General features: G+C 41.8%; 1 protein-coding gene across 1 annotated transcript in view; it reads left to right on the top strand.

Moving 5' to 3' along the window:
• The window catches only part of RP1 (RP1 axonemal microtubule associated), a 295779-nt gene that overhangs the window by 162188 nt on the left and 115904 nt on the right, over positions 1-17687 (top strand). The window contains exons 27-31 of the mRNA XM_043539623.1: positions 5370-5524; positions 6773-6851; positions 13994-14075; positions 16215-16270; positions 16443-16475. Coding sequence (XP_043395558.1) covers positions 5370-5524; positions 6773-6851; positions 13994-14075; positions 16215-16270; positions 16443-16475 — 405 coding nt within the window. The remainder of the gene's footprint in view (positions 1-5369; positions 5525-6772; positions 6852-13993; positions 14076-16214; positions 16271-16442; positions 16476-17687) is intronic.

Raw genomic sequence — 17687 nt, 5'->3', positions numbered from 1 at the left:
AGTATTATCTAGACCATCCCTGACAGGTGTTTTTGAGACATTATGATGCACTTTGATCACCTTTCAAGCTTTTTTGCCACAATCATAGGAGATAGATACTTATTTTTTAAATGATAACTCAGTTTCTCATGTAATCCAGGACCTGGGACTTTAAGAAAAACACCAGATAACACAAGGTGCATGATAAAATCTCAATAGTTAGCAAAACACTGAATTGTTATGGCCTGAAAAGGTACAAACTAGGTACCTAAGCGCTGTCTCTCCTCACTGAACTCCTGTAATAGTCTTTAATGTTAAGTAACCATTAGGTTCTTTTTTGAACATGTCTATTGTACCTGCTTTTACATCTGTCTTTGATGGAGGCTCTCAGAAGTTCACCGTCCTCTGCATGAAAGCATTTTACCTCCCTTGTTTCAATTTTTCAGTCCATGACCTTAGGTCCTGGGGTTTCCCATTTGATTTTAGAGCTTATTTAAAGAATCCTTATATAGCTACTTGAAGATTTCAATCGTATATTTTCCAAAAGGTCAGTTTAGTAGCAAGTGCTATCCTCGTTTTTCCAACCATTCTGTATTAATTAATCCTCCTAAATCATGTTGCCCTTTTCTAGACCTTTTTCTATCCTTTTAATGCCCTCATATTAGATTCAGCAGTCTAAACTCAGTTTAACAAATCCCTCTCATAATGTTAAAGTAATGTCTATTGGTTTGCATTCAATGGTTCTGCTTAGAGTGTATTTTCCAATATTTCCTCTGCTTTTTTTTAGCAAAGGCCTGATCCTCTACTCTGTTACAGCAGTTTTTTCCTGGCATAACTACACTGAAATCAATGGAATTACACTGGAATTAAACTGCTGCACTAGACTGGGGAGCCAAGCCCATCAGGCTCTAATTATGATAATTTTATGACTGACATTATATGGCAATGTGAAAAAGGTAGCAATTTTAAATGTGTTATATTGTTGGCCCTTTGCTGACTAGTAGCAGCAGATTTGGATCTTTGGAGAATGTCAGGAAGAGAAGCTAATGATGCAAAGATTTCGGATATCTCCTAGTGTAAGTTATTTATTTACAGCAGTGGTGTGCAAACTTTTCCAGTCGCCCCCTGCCTCGCCTTACCATTAACGGAATATGGCTGCGCCCCCCCCCTCCATTATTGCACAACCAAGGCTTCTTCAGCAGCAGAGCATGGGCTGAAGGCGGAGCTAGGGGTGGAACTGGGGATGGGGGAGGAGCTGGGGCTAGAGGTGGAGATGGTTTGGGGCAGAGAGGGAATGAAGGTAGAGTTGGGCTGGGGGTGGAGCACAACCAGGGCTGGGGGTGGAGTGGGACTGGGGGCAGATCTGACCTGGAGGCAGAGCAGGACTGGGGGCTGAACTGGAATGGGGGAGGAGCGAGGCTGGGGGCAGAGCTGATCTGGGGGCAGAGCTGATCTAGGGGCAGAGCGGGGCTGGAAGCGTGGCGCTCCCTCCCTGTCTCCCATGGGGGCTGGCCCAGGCCCCCCCCCAACATGTCTCCCCCCCTCCCCCCCCCCCCCCGAGCGTTCCTCTCTGCTGCCCTAGGAAGCCTGGGCCAGTTTGGGGACCACTGATCTATAGTACGCAAACAAGCCCAGTTTACCTTGAACAGACATGGCCAAATAAACAGCAAAACTACACACAGGCAATTTCGCTTTTAGAAATTGCAGCTAAGGTGTCACTGTGTCCAGCCTGTAGATAAAAGCAGCTTCCTTTTCTGGCCCTGGGTTTCCAGCTTTCAATAAATCACTGCAGTATCGTGTCTCTCCCCTGGATCCATGTCTGCTATACCCCTTATCACAGAGTCACATGATCCTCATTGTTCTCAAATTTAGCTCAGGTGGGCTTGAGCATTAACATCCCCTTTTACCCAGCTGCTCCATAACACAAAGGAACTTGAGTAGGTCCGACTATAGCCAGTGTCCATTGGAGCTGGTGTCTGTGCGAGTCTCCATCTGGGCAAAAGGACGCTTACTATTCACAATCCACTCAATGACCAACTGGATGGAATTGCTGTAGTTATCCCTGGTTGGATTCTTTGATGAGATCATCTCTGCTTGACGCTCTCTATGGAGATCTTTCTATCAAGTACACCATAACATGTATATCAGTTAATCAAAACATGCATTCCATTACTAACTTTACTATAAGAATATTATTTACTGAGCATTGTTAGTGTGTACAAAACCTAGAGTAAGACATGGTCTCTGCCCCAAGAGTTTAGAGCTTCCATTCTAAATTAGACAGAGTAGATAGTCTGTATGTAACCAGAGCCAAAACTCTCTAGATGGTGAGATGAAGGTCTATTACAAAGAGGTGAAGAGATTTTGTTTTGGCTTTATATTTACTCAATATACACATCTTTCTTACTCTAAGTGGAATATTCAGACAGGTATCCACTGAAAAGTTATATTCAACTCTTATTATATTCTCTCTGGTTATCTCATGGTTTTACAGTTTTACTTAATACATTTAATATATGAGCCATTGATCTGCTCATATTCCTGTGCTATACTGCAATTCTTTCTAATTCTCTTCCTGTACATCCTGCATTTGCTCATTCAGTTTGATGTCACCCCCAAAGTAACTTGTTTGTACTTTGTTCCTGTGAGTCATTTGTTATTGAAGGGCTTACTTTTCAAATAGGCTGCTAAAACTGTGTGCCAGTTATTTGCCTTTGCAGTTTTAAGAATGCAAATTACTTGCAGATGCAAATAATATAGACGTTTGCCTAATTTGCTGGCACAATTATGTAGTTAGAAGTCTGCATCCTTTTGTTAGCACCTGCAAGTGGTTTGCATTTTCAGCATTTTGGGTGTGAATAGTTAGGGTGCAAAATTGTAAGTTCAGTCTTTGGGCCAGATTCCACCACTCTAGCTAACTACATGTAGTACCTTCCTCCACAAATAGTCCAGGAGATCTGCTTACTCAATATAAGTAAGAATGGCAGAATCTAACCCATAGATGCTTTTGGGGAAATTTGACCCAAAAAGTATTGTGTACAATACCAATCACTGTTGCTCTTTACAAGTTGCTTTTCCCCCCTGTATAGTGGTCCTATATAGTGATCTACCATTTCCCCAGTATAGTGGTCTACCATTACGTTCTGCCCTCCATCACCTGAACAGTTCCCTATTAATATGCTATAAGGTATTGTGCTAAAATCATTTTGAAATGAACTGAAAATTTCTCAATTATGTATTTGTCTGGATGAGGTCTTATATGTCATTCATGAAGTAGGCTTCGTCTTCGTAACATGATGGTGGAGCTCCCAGGAAAGCCCTGATGTTGCAGGAAGTAGCGATTGCGATTCAGGAGGTGGCAATCTTCCCTCTGAGCCAGCACTGAACCAATGTCCTATGTTGGAATTATTAATAATATCTGAAATTATTAATATTAATATGGGAAACCACAAACACTAATTTAATTATAAATGCCTTTATTAAATCTAAAGGCCAAATGGTACTTATACAATTGCTCTAAACATGCCTAAAAAGCCAAAATAATAAGTATAATAATAGTACATCCAAACAATAACGAAACATTGATAAGCATTTAATCAAATGGGTTAAACCCCAGGATGCTCAGACCCGTATTGATTGGCTCCTTGCTTCATTCCTTTTGGCCTTATCACTTTTATTATTTTCAAGGCCTTCCTTCTCCTTGCTAGTCAGGGTCTTTCTTTACCACACACATATTTCCTGAGCCAAACATAAGCTAACTCGAATTCTATAATTTCACATTTATCCTACACCCTATTTGGTGGTCGAGTGTTGGACTTGGAGATACTGTTATTTGGCTTAGACTCCAGTTCAAGGTAATTAAAAATCCTATGGCACTTTTTGCAAGAGTTACAGGCACTATTCTAAGTGTCATGGCCAAATTCTAATACCTAAATTCCTTTTGCAGCTACAAATACATGTTGGTATTTTTAACTTCCTGTCCTAAATTCTTCTGAAGTGTTCTATACTGTTAAGGAACCACTGTATTCCACCCTGGAAAGGGCTACATTTCCATGATGGGTGAAGTGATTTGTGTGTGTGTGTGTAAGTGTTTTGGGACCCTTTTTCACGAAAAGTTCTATAAAAATGTCACATTATTATTAGAAGTAAGACTAGTATTTTAATAATAGTAGTATCTTTAATTTATGCTTATTGTATATTGTTTAATACCAAGGTCAAAGTAGTTTGTTATATGTTCCTGGTTTCTACTCTGTCCCTTTCTTAAAGATTGCGCTTAAATGTATATTCCCGTGCTCCCCCAATACTTTTCTTCTTTCCAGAGAGCTATTAAAAATCTCCATTACTGGAACAGTAATCTCTCCTATTGTCTACTAGGTAGCAGAACTATGACCAGCTGTGATTAGAATAGAAACACTGCATGGATAAATTCCACTAAGATGTAACTAGTAGCAAATATATATATATATATATATATATATATTAAAAACCCCTAATAACTGAAAAGTGTAGAAGAATACAGTAGTATGTAATTTCTGGAAATAATTATTTTGAAACAGAAGTTTTAGTACTATTTGGACAATTATGATAATATTACTGCATTTCAAAATATCTAAATAAAATAACTCTAAAGCACCTACTGTAAATAGAGTTTACCACCTTTAGCTGGCCATGGTCAATCTGATTTCCTAGTACAGACAATGTGCATATGCATGTATCTGTGAGTTCTCATAAGGTGGCATTATCATGATATTTGGTCAAATCCCAAAATTATTGAAGTGCGCACGTCACATATATTACTTTCTCTTGTCTCGTCAGCAGGGACTACACGTGTTTTTTGTTTGCTTTGCTTTTGTGATGTTATTGTGGGAAGGCTGAGTCAAAGAAGTGGGTTTTGCATGAGGTTCATGATCATCCTGATCTCTTCTTGAGGTGAAATTCTGGTTTTTCATGCACTAATTTCACTCTTGTGGATGACAGTCCCAGGTTTCCAGTGGAACATAGATCTTTGTCTGAGTGAAAAAGTCCCCAGGTAACTTAAGCCAATCCCAAAAAGGGCTTTGAAAAATAGTACTGAAACTTCATATTTGGCCTAGTATTCAGCAGGGAGAGAGTGAAGAAAATAGGGCATTGGGGAACGCACACTTGATGGCCTGTTTTTGTAGCAGTTGGGCTGCTTTGTTCAGAACAAACTGTAACTTTTTAAGGTCAGTAGTCTCATGTTTAGGTACAGAGTATTACAGATTGAGCCTGGAAGTGATGAATATATGGATTGCTGTGGCTGATTACAAACAGGTCAGAAGGTGTGCCATCCTCTGGCCAGCTGTAGAAGGAAAAGTTCATATATTCATACATAAGAAAGAAAAATAATGCAAATGTTTGTCCTTTTTTAGTGGTGGTTTATGAACTCCATGTATATACTGGGTCTAAACTTGGTGCTGAAACAGATTCTAATGTATACGCCACTCTCATTGGAACAAGAGGAGATTCTGGCAAGCGAAAGCTCCGTAGAGCTAAGAATAATAAAGTCAAGTTTCAGCATGGACAGGTAAAGGAAAAAATGTGCAAAACTGATCAATGCTAGCAAATTATTTATAGCAAATAGTTTTTTCAACATATGTAGATATTTTCTGTTTCCACATTTATCCTTGAGCAGTTCAGTTTTCTCAAATATTTATTCAAAATTATTCACAGAATTAATTTATTTAATAATTATTTAGTAATTTAATAATAATTTTTGGCCTGTAGATTCTGAATGAATAGTTTACTGTGAGTATTGGATATTCAGAATTCATGTTCTGTTTAGTTTTGATTGGACACGTAGATCACGGGGTTATGGTGAGGTTCACGACCATAACTACCTGATGGTAGTCTAGTTAATGAGGTTAATGGGATTCTATGGTAGTGTAGTTATGGTAGTGTAGGATCACGGGGTTAGGATGAGGTGAATATGATTCTAAGAATCAAGTTACATTCTGCTACTGCCCCCGACACACTCCCCACACTGGGGGCGTGCTGAACCAATACACTAAACAGTAGGCTTTAGAGGAGGTATTATAGAGCTGGCCACGCCAGTTCTGTGCTGCTAAGGGTATGTCGACACTGCAATCAGAGGTGTGACTACAGCACATGTAGACATACCCAGGCTAGCTTTGATCTAGCTAGCTTGAATAACCACAGCAGTGAAGCTATGGCAGCACAGGCTAGCCACAGGCTAGCCACTCCCAGGTGGAGTTGTACGGCCCATGCTCCCACTTGTGCTGCTCTGTGGCTCTTGTTATTCGAGCTAGTTCAATCAATGCTAGCTCAGGTATGTCTACACATCTGTCATCACAACTCTGATTGCAGTAAACAACCACCTTTATTTGTATATTAATGTTACTTCAAGCAGTTTGTGCTTGAACCTGCCTTGGACATGTGCAGCATCGTAGCTATAGGCACCAAATAAAAAGCAATGATCAGCACAGGAAGTTCAGCAAAACCTGATTCTGCATGAATGAGAACACTACTTTGCATCCTCTTTCTCTGTTCATCAGCAGTAGGTGTACAACCCAAGAGGGGAACTCATTGCTAAATATCTCATTAATATGGTGAATCATGCTTATGCCAGATGTCCTGAAAAATAACCATTCCCCAGCCATACTTTGCCCTTTTTTACCCTCCTTGCTACCACTCAGAACAGAGGGTTCAGTGTTAAGCTACATCTGGAAGCAACAATCTTGTCCATGCCCCTGAACATCATGCAAGGACCTACATGATCAAGTCCTTTATCAACCTCATTTTGATGATTCTGCAGGTGGATATCTTCTTCATAAAGGCTGTATCACTAAGAGACCTGAGGAAACTTGTGATTAGCCATGGTGGAACTGGTCCAGGTAGGAGTTAATTTTCTAGTGACTAATCTGTTTTGTGAGCTATCTTACAACACAATACTCTTTATTTGTACACATAACATCCTTCATACAAAGTGTTACAAAAGACCTTGCAGTGAGAAGAATAAAAAAAAGACACAAGTACTTAATCCCGCAGACTAGTCACATTGGTGGGATTATGGAAAGCTATGGTAATGGGCAGCAAAAGGCAACTGGGATTTAGTATCAAATAACATCAGTTAGCTGTTGGTTTTCAAGCTGATTTATAACAGAGTGCTATTTATTTGTCATACGAAGTACCAAAGAAGAATTCACAAGGGTAACTCAGACAGAGCTAGATGAAACGATTCTTCAGTAGATAGTGAATGAAAATGAGATACAGGAATAAAGTTAGAGCCGTGCTTTGACTGCCACTTTGCCACCAAGTGGAATCTCAGCCCTGGTCTACACTACGAGTTTAGGTCGAATTTAGCAGCATTAGATCGATTTAACCCTGCACCCCTCCACATGACGAAGCCATTTTTTTTAATCTAAAGGGCTCTTAAAATCGATTTCTGTACTCTTCCCCCAATGAGGGGATTAGCGCTGAAATCAACCTTGCCGGGTCGAATTTGGGGTAGTGTGGTTGCAATTCAACGGTATTGGCCTCCGGGAGCTATCCCAGAGTGCTCCATTGTGATCGCTTTGGACAGCGCTTTCAACTCAGATGTATTGGCCAGGTAGACAGAAAAAGGCCTGTGAACTTTTGAATTCCATTTCCTGTTTGGCTAGCGTGGCAAGCTCCAGGTGAGTGCAGATCTCATCAGCAGAGGTGACCATGATGGAGTCCCAGAATCACAAAAAAGCTCCAGAGTGGACTGAACGGGAGGTATGGGATCTGATTGCTGTATGGGGAGACAAATCCGTGCTATCAGAACTCCATTTCAAAAGACGAAATGCCCAAATATTTGAAAAAATCTCCAAGGGCATGAAGGACAGAGGCTATAACAGGGACCTGCAACAGTGCTGCGTGAAACTTAAGGAGCTCAGGCAAGCCTACAAAAAAACCAGAGGGGCAAACGGCCGCTTGGGGTCAGAGCCCCAGACATGCCGCTTCTATGATGACCTTCATGCCATTCTCGGGGGTGCAGCCACCACTACCCCACCCCTGTGCTTTGACTCCGTCAATGGATTATCACGCAACAGGGATGAGCATTTTGGGGACGAGGAGGATGAGGAGGAGGAGGTTGAAGATAGCGCACAGCAAGCAAGCAGAGAAACTGTTTTCCTGGAGAGCCAGGGACTGTTTCTCATCCTGGATCTGGAGCCAGTACCCCCCAAACCCACCCAATGCGGGCTCCTGGACCTGCCAGCAGAGAAGGGACCTCTGGTGAGTGTACTTTGTAAATATAATACATGGTTTAAAAGCAAGCATGTTTAATGATTAATTTGCCCTGAAGACTTGGGGTGCATTCGCGGCCAGTCCAGCTACTGGAAAAGTCTGTTAACATGTCTGGGGATGGAGCGGAAATCCTCCAGGGCCATCTCCATAAAGCTCTCCTGGATGGTCACTCCTCATGGTCACCTGGTTGAAATAGGGTAATTTTATTAAGGGGACATTCAGAGGTGGCCGTTCCTGCTGGGCTGTGTGCCTGTGGCTGAACAGAAATCTTCCCCGCTGTTAGCCACGCGATGGGGGGGAGGGGTGAAGCCATCATCCCAGAGAATTGGTGGGGGGTTAGTTGGGTTTGTGCTGCACATTAACCTGAAAACCGCAGCCCCTCCTTTTAAATTGCCAACCCATTTTAAATGGCCAACCCAATGGCTGCTTGGTGTGGGAAATGAGGGCGCTGCTGTTTGAAACCATTCCCACATGTTATGAAGGTGAAAGAAGCCAAAAGATTGTGGCTTACCATGGCTGCCTGCAAGCCAAATTCCGTTGCCCGGCCCTGCGTGTGTGATCTCTCACACCAAACCGGCAGACCCTCAATATAAGAGGCAAAATGCGACTTTGTACCGAAAGCACATGTGCTATGTAATGTTAACAGCAAGGTTCACCGTGAAAGAGTCTACCCATTGTTCTCTAAAATGTGTCTTTTTAACTCCTACTCTCTCTTTTTTTCCCTCCCGCAGCTGCAAATGTTTCAATGCTCACACTATCATCTCCGTCCCAGAGGCTAGCGAAGATTAGAAGGCGAAAAAAACGCACTCGCGATGAAATGTTCTCTGAGCTCATGCAGTCCTCCCACACTGAAAGATCCCAGCAGAATGCATGGAGGCAAGCAATGTCAGAGTCCAGGAAAGCACAATATGAACGCAAGGACAGGTGGCAGCCTGAAGATGATAGGTGGCGGGTTGAAGATGATAGATGGTGTCAGCTTGCTGACAGAAGGCAGGAGGCAATGCTGAGGCTGCTGGAGTATCAAACTGATATGCTCCGGCGTACGGTTGAGCTGCAGCAAAGGCAGGAGCACAGACCACCACTACAGCCCCTGTGTAACCAACCGCCCTCCTCCCCAAGTTCCATAGCCTCCTCACCCAGACGCCCAAGAAGGTGGTGGGGGGGGGGCCCTCTGGGCACCCAAGCACTCCACCCCAGAGTACTGCCCAAGCAACAGAAATCTGGCATTCAATAAGTTTTAAAGTGCAGTGTGGCCTTGTCCTTCCCTCCTCCCCCACCCCACCTGGTGCTTCGCTCCTCCCCCACCCCTCCCGGGCTACCTTGGCAGTTTTCCCCTTATTTGTGTGATGAATTTATAAAGAATGCATGACTTTGAAATAACAATGAGTTTATTGCCTCTGCAAGCAGTGATCGAAGGGGGAGGGGAGGGTGGTTGGCTTACAGGGAAGTAGAGTGAACCAAGGGGGCGGGTTTTCATCAAGAAGAAACAAACAGAGCTTTCACACCATAGCCTGGCCAGTCATGAAACTGGTTTTCAAAGCTTCTCTGATGTGCAGCGTGCCCTGCTGTGCTCTTCTTACCACCCTGGTGTCTGGCTGTGCATAATCAGCGGCCAAGCGATTTGCCTCAACCTCCCACCCTGCCATAAACATCTCCCCCTTACTCTCACAGATATTGTGGAGCGCACAGCAAGCAGTAATAACAGTGGGAATATTGGTTTTGCTGAGGTCTAAGCGAGTCAGTAAACTGCGCCAGTGCACTTTTAAACGTCCAAATGCACATTCTACCACCATTCTGCACTTGCTCAGCCTATAGTTGAACAGCTCCTGACTACTGTCCAGGATGCCTGTGTATGGCTTCATGAGCCATGGCATAAGGGGTAGGCTGGGTCCCCCAAGGATAACTATAGGCATTCCAACATCTCCAACGGTTATTTTCTGGTCTGGGAAGAAAGTCCCTTGCTGCAGCTGTTGAAACAGACCAGAGTTCCTGAAGATAAGAGCGTCATGTACCCTTCCCGGCCATCCCATGTTGATGTTGGTGAAACATCCCTTGTGAGCCACCAGTGCTTGCAGCACCATTGAAAAGTACCCCGTTCAGTTTATGTACTCGCTGCCTTGGTGCTCCGGTGCCAAGATAGGGATATGGCTTCCGTCTATTGCACCACAGTTAGAGAATCACATTGCAGCAAAGCCATCCACTGTGACCTGCACATTTCCCAGATTCACTGTCCTTGATAACAGCAGCTCAGTGTTTGCATTGACTACTTGGATCACAGCAACCCCCACAGTAGATTTGCCCACTCCAAATTGATTCCCGACTGACGGGTAGCTGTCTGGCATTGCAAGCTTCCACAGGGCTATCACCACTCACTTGTGAACTGTGAGGGCTGCTCTCATCTTGGTATTCTTGTGCTTCAGGGCAGGAGAAAGCAAGTCACAAAATTCCATGAAAGTGCCCTTACGCATGCGAAAGTTTCGCAGCCACTGGGAATCGTCCCAGACCTGCAACACTATGCGGTCCCACCAGTCTGTGCTTGTTTCCTGGGCCCAGAATTGGCATTCCACAGCATGAACCTGCCCCATTACCACCATGATGTCCAAATTGCCGGGGCCCGTACTTTGAAAGAAGTCTGTGTCCATGTCCTCATCACTCTCGTCACCATGCTGCCGTCACTGCCTGCTTTTGCGGGTTCTGGTTCTGCATATACTGCTGGATAATGTGATTGGTGTTTACAACGCTCATAACTGCTGCGGTGATCTGAGCGGGCTCCATGCTTGCCGTGGTATGGCATCTGCAGGACAGCAGAGTCGCAGCAGAAGCGGCGGGTGGATGACGATGCTGACAGCAATACGGCACCCGCATGGAAAAAGGTGCGAAACTATTGTCGGCAGTTGCTTTCACAGAGGGAGGGAGGGGGAGCAAGGGGTAGGCTGGCAGCAGATGGTGCAGTACGACTGCTAGCCATCGTCGTCTCCTGGGTGCTTGCCAGCAGAGGGTGCAGTACGACTGTAGCTGTCATTGTTTCCAGGCAGACTGAATCTCCATGAGATGAAACTTAAGAAGAGAATGACTTGGAGTCACCCCCATGTCTGCCCAGGCACTCCTGACTGACCTCACTGAGCTCAGCCAAGAGCACCCAGGAGACGATGCCGACGACGTCTACCAGTCGTACTGCACCATCTGCTGCCACAAGGCAATGAGCTGCTGCTGTGTAGCAATGCAGTACCGCGTCTGCCAACACCCAGGACACGTACGGTGACGGTGAGCTGAGCGGGCTCCATGCTTGCCATGGTACGGCGTCTGCACGGGTAACCCAGGAAAAAGGCGCGAAACGATTGTCTACCATTGCTTTCATGGAGAGGGGAGGCTGACAACATGTACCCAGAAGCACCCGCGGCAATATTTTTGCCCCATCAGGCATTGGGATCTCAACCCAGAATTCCCGTGTTGCAGTGGAAACTGCGGGAACTGTGGGATAGCTACCCACAGTGCAACGCTCCGGAAGTCAACGCTAGTCTCGGTACTGTGGACGCACTCCGCCGACTTAATGGTCTTTAATGGTCTTAAGTGGGGATACACACAATCAACTGTGTAAAATCAATTTCTAAAAAAACAACTTCAATAAATTCGACCTAATTTCGTAGTGTAGACAGACTCTCAGAGAACCATAATAACAACATCCTAGCGGTGAGGAGGACACAGAGAAAATCTGGCAGCACTAGGCCATTTGCTTCATGTGTACTGGGCAGTGTGGGATTGTTCCTGCGGATGGCATTATATATACTCTGCATGGTCTCAAACAAAATGAGAGTAGCCTTGATCATATCTGCGGATAAGAAGAGAGCCTCCTGCAGGGCCCTGAGATCAGTATCAATCTGTAATACAGTTGAGAATCACTGGCATAGTGTAAAAGAACAGAGCTGACATTTTGAAGTGGCTACAGTAAAGTATTTGCAGACTAGAATCAGATTGGATCTCCTTAGCTAAGCCGGGTCAAACCTAGTCAATACTCATAATTGAGGATCAGATTGCATTGTTTTAGGCTCTGTGTAAACATATGGTCCTTGCTCCAAAGAGTTTACAATCTAATTAATGACCAGATGCAATGGGTAAATGTAAGAAGCAATTGGAGGGAAGGTGGGGAGGAGGATAAGGGTTATATTAATAAGTTTGACAAGGTGAATGAAATATCTTTTATTGGACCAACTTCTGTTGGTGAAAGAGACAAGCTTCTGAGCTACTTAGAGCTCTTTGTCAGATCCAATAAAAGATATTACTTAATCCACCTTGTCTCTCGAATATCCTGGGACCAACATGGCTACAACAGCGCTGCAAACAATAATAAGTTTGCACAGTTACTTAATCTTGCATTATGCACAATCTGATGGCTTCAAATCATTTACACTTTCTTTTAAAGTAATAATTTCCTTCTGCTCCTAATGCTTGGCTGGAATGGGCATTGCCTAAGAAAAAACCTGGTGCACCTCGAGGTGTTCTGATAATTCAATAGGTAGCATTCTTCCCTCTGAGTCAGTACTGGGCCAATGCCCTGCCCACTATCCCGTGGGAAATATCTTTTGGATAAAATATGAAAAACAAGGTCTTGAACATACCTTTTGTCCTTTTTGCAAGAATGCTAGTGTTAACCTGGGCATCATGGCCAAATTCTAAATTACGGAATTATATTCAGCCTACCTAAATCCGTCCTGTGTTTTCAGTTGACTAATTTATTACTCAATTCCTCTCCTTATACTGATGGTTATTGTGTGTATCTTGCCCAGAAAGTGTGCTAGTCACTAGTTTGATATTGCTGGTAGAGAATGGCTGCTGTGTTCTGCCCCAGAGAGTGGTGGTTGGTGAGTGGTAGTTTGGTGCAGTTCAGTGATAGGTAAGTGAACGCTATATGAATAATCTGTTAAATGCTTGGATCTTTCACAATCGAAGTGTTACATAAATGTAAGTTATGTGATTACGCTGGGCAATAACTTTTAAGAAGTTTAGTTAAGAGCGCACTTTGCTCTCTTCATAGAAGGAAAAAGCTGAACTAAAATGTGCCCTTGAAACCAAGGCTTAAAGAAAACACAAATTTGAAAGGCTTAGTGAAGAGGTTTTCACCTCAGTAGAAGAACCCCTTCTGTTCAATATTTTTTTTTTCCAGTCAATCTAATGGTCATTCAGTTTTTACACCATACTTTGCCTTGGTGGTTTATTTAAAGGGATTTTTATTGAACTTTTTTCAAGATTGAAAGCTTATATTTTTCAGAGACCGTATAACGCTATTGTAAGATCACACATGAATGAGGATGTTATATATTAATCCAATGCTCTCCAAATTCATAATGTCATGTACTTCATTCCCAAAGGACCAAGGTTTCTGGTTCTTACAGTGAATCATGGTAAATTGCACAAGCAGAATGTTGTCCCCACATCTGAACCTGAACAAAAGGAATAGAAGAGCATAGATTGAAGTGGAAGTGGGGGTGGCAGTTTACAGATGCTGGTACACTCCTGTCTCCACACAAAGAATACTCTGCTGGAATCAAAATAGTCTCTTTCCCATGCACAGGAATATTGTGCCTTAGTAGTAGAATGGGAATCTTGTGAGAGTATTAGGTTAATGTTTTCACTTCTTTAGCTGAGTTTTGACCTAATAAAATCTGCTGTTGGGAAAACAGTTGTTTCAACTTTTCTCTTAAAGATATTATTTTTTTCCTCCACAAAAATACAAGCTTGCAAGTAAACTTTTGTCATTTCAACCCAGGCAATGGATGGTTCCTTGATAAGGTTGTTGTCAAATTTAAAGAGGAAGACGATGACCAAGAAGTTGTGTTTCCCTGTAACAGGTATGCCATTCGTGGGAAATCAGAGCTATAGTTTGTTAGACTGCAAGCAGCTTAAGGAAAACATTGCAAGACAGGAGCCAAACACTTAAAAAAACCCACTTTGCTGCCTGCACAAAGCCCGAATATATGAATCCTGCCCAGCAGTCTTCCAGGGAGTAAGGGGTGAACAAAATTCACTGCTCCAAGCCAGGCAGAAAAGGCTGCTGGATCAGCATGGAAGGGCATGGAGTAAGATGAAAAAGGTCAAAAGCCAAGTGTTCTGTGGGTGAAAAGTGCAATAGTTTTTCCTTTACCTTGCACGTACATACCATATAAAACTAAATAATGTTTCAATTCTCTGCTCCTTAAAAGATATTACATTAAAAGTTTCCAATCATACGGATTTAGGCCAGTTCATTTTGCATTTCCCAGTCACTAAAGGTCATTAGCATGAACCTAATATATTGGAAAACTTTGAAGAGAACTTTATATCTAGATGCAAAAAAAAAATTAGTTTATATTGTCTTAGAGGATGGTTAAAATGTTTCTGCTCACTTATCAAAGGTCTATTTCCCTGTCTCAATGCTGGCTCTAGAATTTTGCTGCCGTAGGCAAAATTGAAAAATACCCAACTCTCTCAGCCTCCAGTCACAGCCACTAAACATTCTTTTGCTCCAGATATTTTGCCACCCTAGACAACAATCTAGCCTTCAGCAGTTTGTATGTTGAAGCAACCACCATATGAACTTTAGATAGTTTTGCAGCAGACAGAGTTATAGATGAATATATGTGAATGTGTGTATTATATCTATATCTAACAATATAGAAATGATTCAGAGAAGCATATTTTAAAATCAAGCAGATTATGCATTGCAGTACAGGCTTTCAAATACTCGAAGTATATACACATTTGGCTACAAAATAGTTGTTCATGTCAGCTCAATCATTTTTAGGGTGGGGGTTGTCTTACAATCTTGATTATCAATTAGAAATTCAGTTAAGAAAGGAAACATTGTCTGTTTTTAAGTGAAAATTGCCCTCTAGCTTAAACAAAAAATTCAATTTGCAAAAATCCTGCAAATTGTTAGCTAATAACTATTTTCTTCTCTAAAACCATTATTGTAATGATTAGTTTTTTATCTATTAGACTGTTTAATTAGTTTGGTTTACATTAAAGTTGATTATTTGAAGAGTAGACAATTGTTTCTGTAATGTCAGAGAGATTTTATAAGATTCCTCCTAAGGGAGGAATACTTGACTAAGACTGTGGACTTGCTATAAAACTGCCGTGTCAAAAAGAACTTATTGAGCACTAGAAAAAGGTTAGAGACATTATCTATAGAACTAGAGGGGCTCTGTAATTCTTTGCCTGCAGTAAGTGCTAACAGTGAACCAAAGTTTCCTGTCTATTTTTAAAAATGGTTAGTGATCTTTTGCTTCCTTGGAGGGGATTAGAAGAGAATTCACAAAGGTTAATTAAGGTATTTATTGCAACAATAGTTTAAACATAATGGAGTCTCGTCTTCTCTCTATGCACAAGAGATTTATTCACATAGTTACTTTGTATATGGAGAGTAAAATGAATTGCAGTTGTTTAGATTTAAACAAAGGGTACAGCAAAAGGGAGCCACTAAGTTGGAAGCTTATAATGATTATCAGTGTTTTTAAAAAAGAGAACCCATGTAATAGCTGTAAAATATTCTAATGTATTATAGGGGGATCAGTTGAAGAAGTATGTGAAGGTATTTTTGTAGCACGTCAAGTTTAGGGTTAAGCCCTTAAATTCTGTAATGTACAGTGAAGGGCAAAATTGAGGTGAAATTCACCTTCATAGCTGCCCGGTCCATAGAATCTCAAGAAGCCTCGTAGAGCTTAGAATCTAAGGAACCTGCCAATACTTACTAGTAACTACCAGGTGTAGTGCTAACACCATGAGTAATCCCACTGCCTGTGGTATAAGTTGGCATGGTTTCATTGAATGAGCGGAGCTGTGCCAATTCATACCAGCCGAGAATTTGGCCCAGTAAGTGTTTACAAGACTTAGCTTGACAAGAGATGCACAAAAAACATTGGTGAAAGGAGGGGAAATGCTGAGCTTCCTCATAAAAAGATTAATTACTAACTGCCGTAACTCTAATTATTATCTCTTTACAATGAAAGATGGTTAGATGAGTACCAGGATGATGGGAAGACTGAGCGAGAGCTAATTGCTAAAAGTAAGTATTCCAGTACAGAGAATTTGCATTATAACAATATTCTAGATATCAAATGACTAGTTATGGCTGAGAATATGAAAATTCTTTGTGAATGTGATTATAAATTTAGACATACTTGTTTGCTGATAAAGCTACTTAAGATAAAGCTTTTTTATTTGTTTATTTATTTTAGAAAATGGTAATTCGCAGAAGGCATCCACCAAAGGTGAGAAACACTCTATATTCTCCTCCCAGAACTTTGACATTGACATTAAACTCAGTTTCAATATAAAGTGAACAAATAAATGAAGCAAATTAGTTCCCTTAGACAGTAATCATTTACGTAAAGTCTCAAGTATTAGGGGAAATGCACAGAACTTGGCTGATGATGCTCTATAAAGGTGACCTGTTATGTCTTTTCAAATGAATTGAGCAAAGGAGATACTTCACACAAACCATTTTTGGTTTTCTTCCCATTTCTATTATTCAGTCCTGAAATCAGTCAGAAATTCCTCTGAGAACAGATTTCAAGAAATGGTTTGTTTACCCAATGCCACTGTCATTTAATACACAGGGACAGCTCCCCCAACAAGCATCAGTGAGTTGAAAAATGTATTGTGAAGTGACAGTGGAAACAGTTTCAGATCAGAGTTCAGAAGGGTTTTTCCAAAAGAATCCAGAAATAATTTAGACTTAAGCTATAAAATTGGTCAGTGTAGTTAAATGCAGTATCTTCATTTGGTTGAATAAAATTGGCTGAGTTAATGAAATCTGAATATTAGAAATCTGTCTGTCTACTTACCTATCCACAGATATAGCGCCTATCATTCTAGTAGCTCAAGTATTTAACACTATAAATAACCTCTTTTTTTCTTCCTTGCCAGCTTTACGGAGAAATAACTTGATGAGTTCATAGGTGTTTGATTTACATTTGTGGGTTAGTGTGGTGGGTGAGTTGGTTTCTGTATCTGAAAATCTTAGTGAGGGAAAATAAAGTCAAAGAACTGAGCTTTGCATTTAGTTTTGAAAATGGTTACTTGTGTGGTTACTTATCTTTTGTGGGGTATGCCCCATAGGCTAAATCTAGGTCCAACTTCAGCAAGTTTGGTGTCCTGCTCTCAAAGTCTCCCCTATTGGTCAACAGTTGCATTGTTCTAGTGGAATGGAGCTTTCATGGATGGAGAGGCAATTTCTCAGGTAGTTAGAGTTATTCCCATGGAGAGCTTTGATTATCACACCAGAGACCTTGAAGTGGACTCTGCATTCAGTAAGCTTTCCATTCATATTGGAGCATCAAGGAGATGTGTTCATGGCTGCTTGTGTTGCTAAGCAGATGGACTACTGTTTTTTGTGCTAGTCTGAATTTTACCAGGCTTTGTGACTTCATTCTGAGATGTATTCCATTGCAATAATCAAGCGTGAATGCATGTGTCTGACA

Source organism: Chelonia mydas, chromosome 2 (genome assembly GCF_015237465.2).
Source record: "Chelonia mydas isolate rCheMyd1 chromosome 2, rCheMyd1.pri.v2, whole genome shotgun sequence".
Taxonomy (NCBI): domain Eukaryota; kingdom Metazoa; phylum Chordata; order Testudines; family Cheloniidae; genus Chelonia; species Chelonia mydas.
Note: the sequence above shows the minus strand (reverse complement) of the source record. Positions and strands in the feature narration are given on the sequence as shown.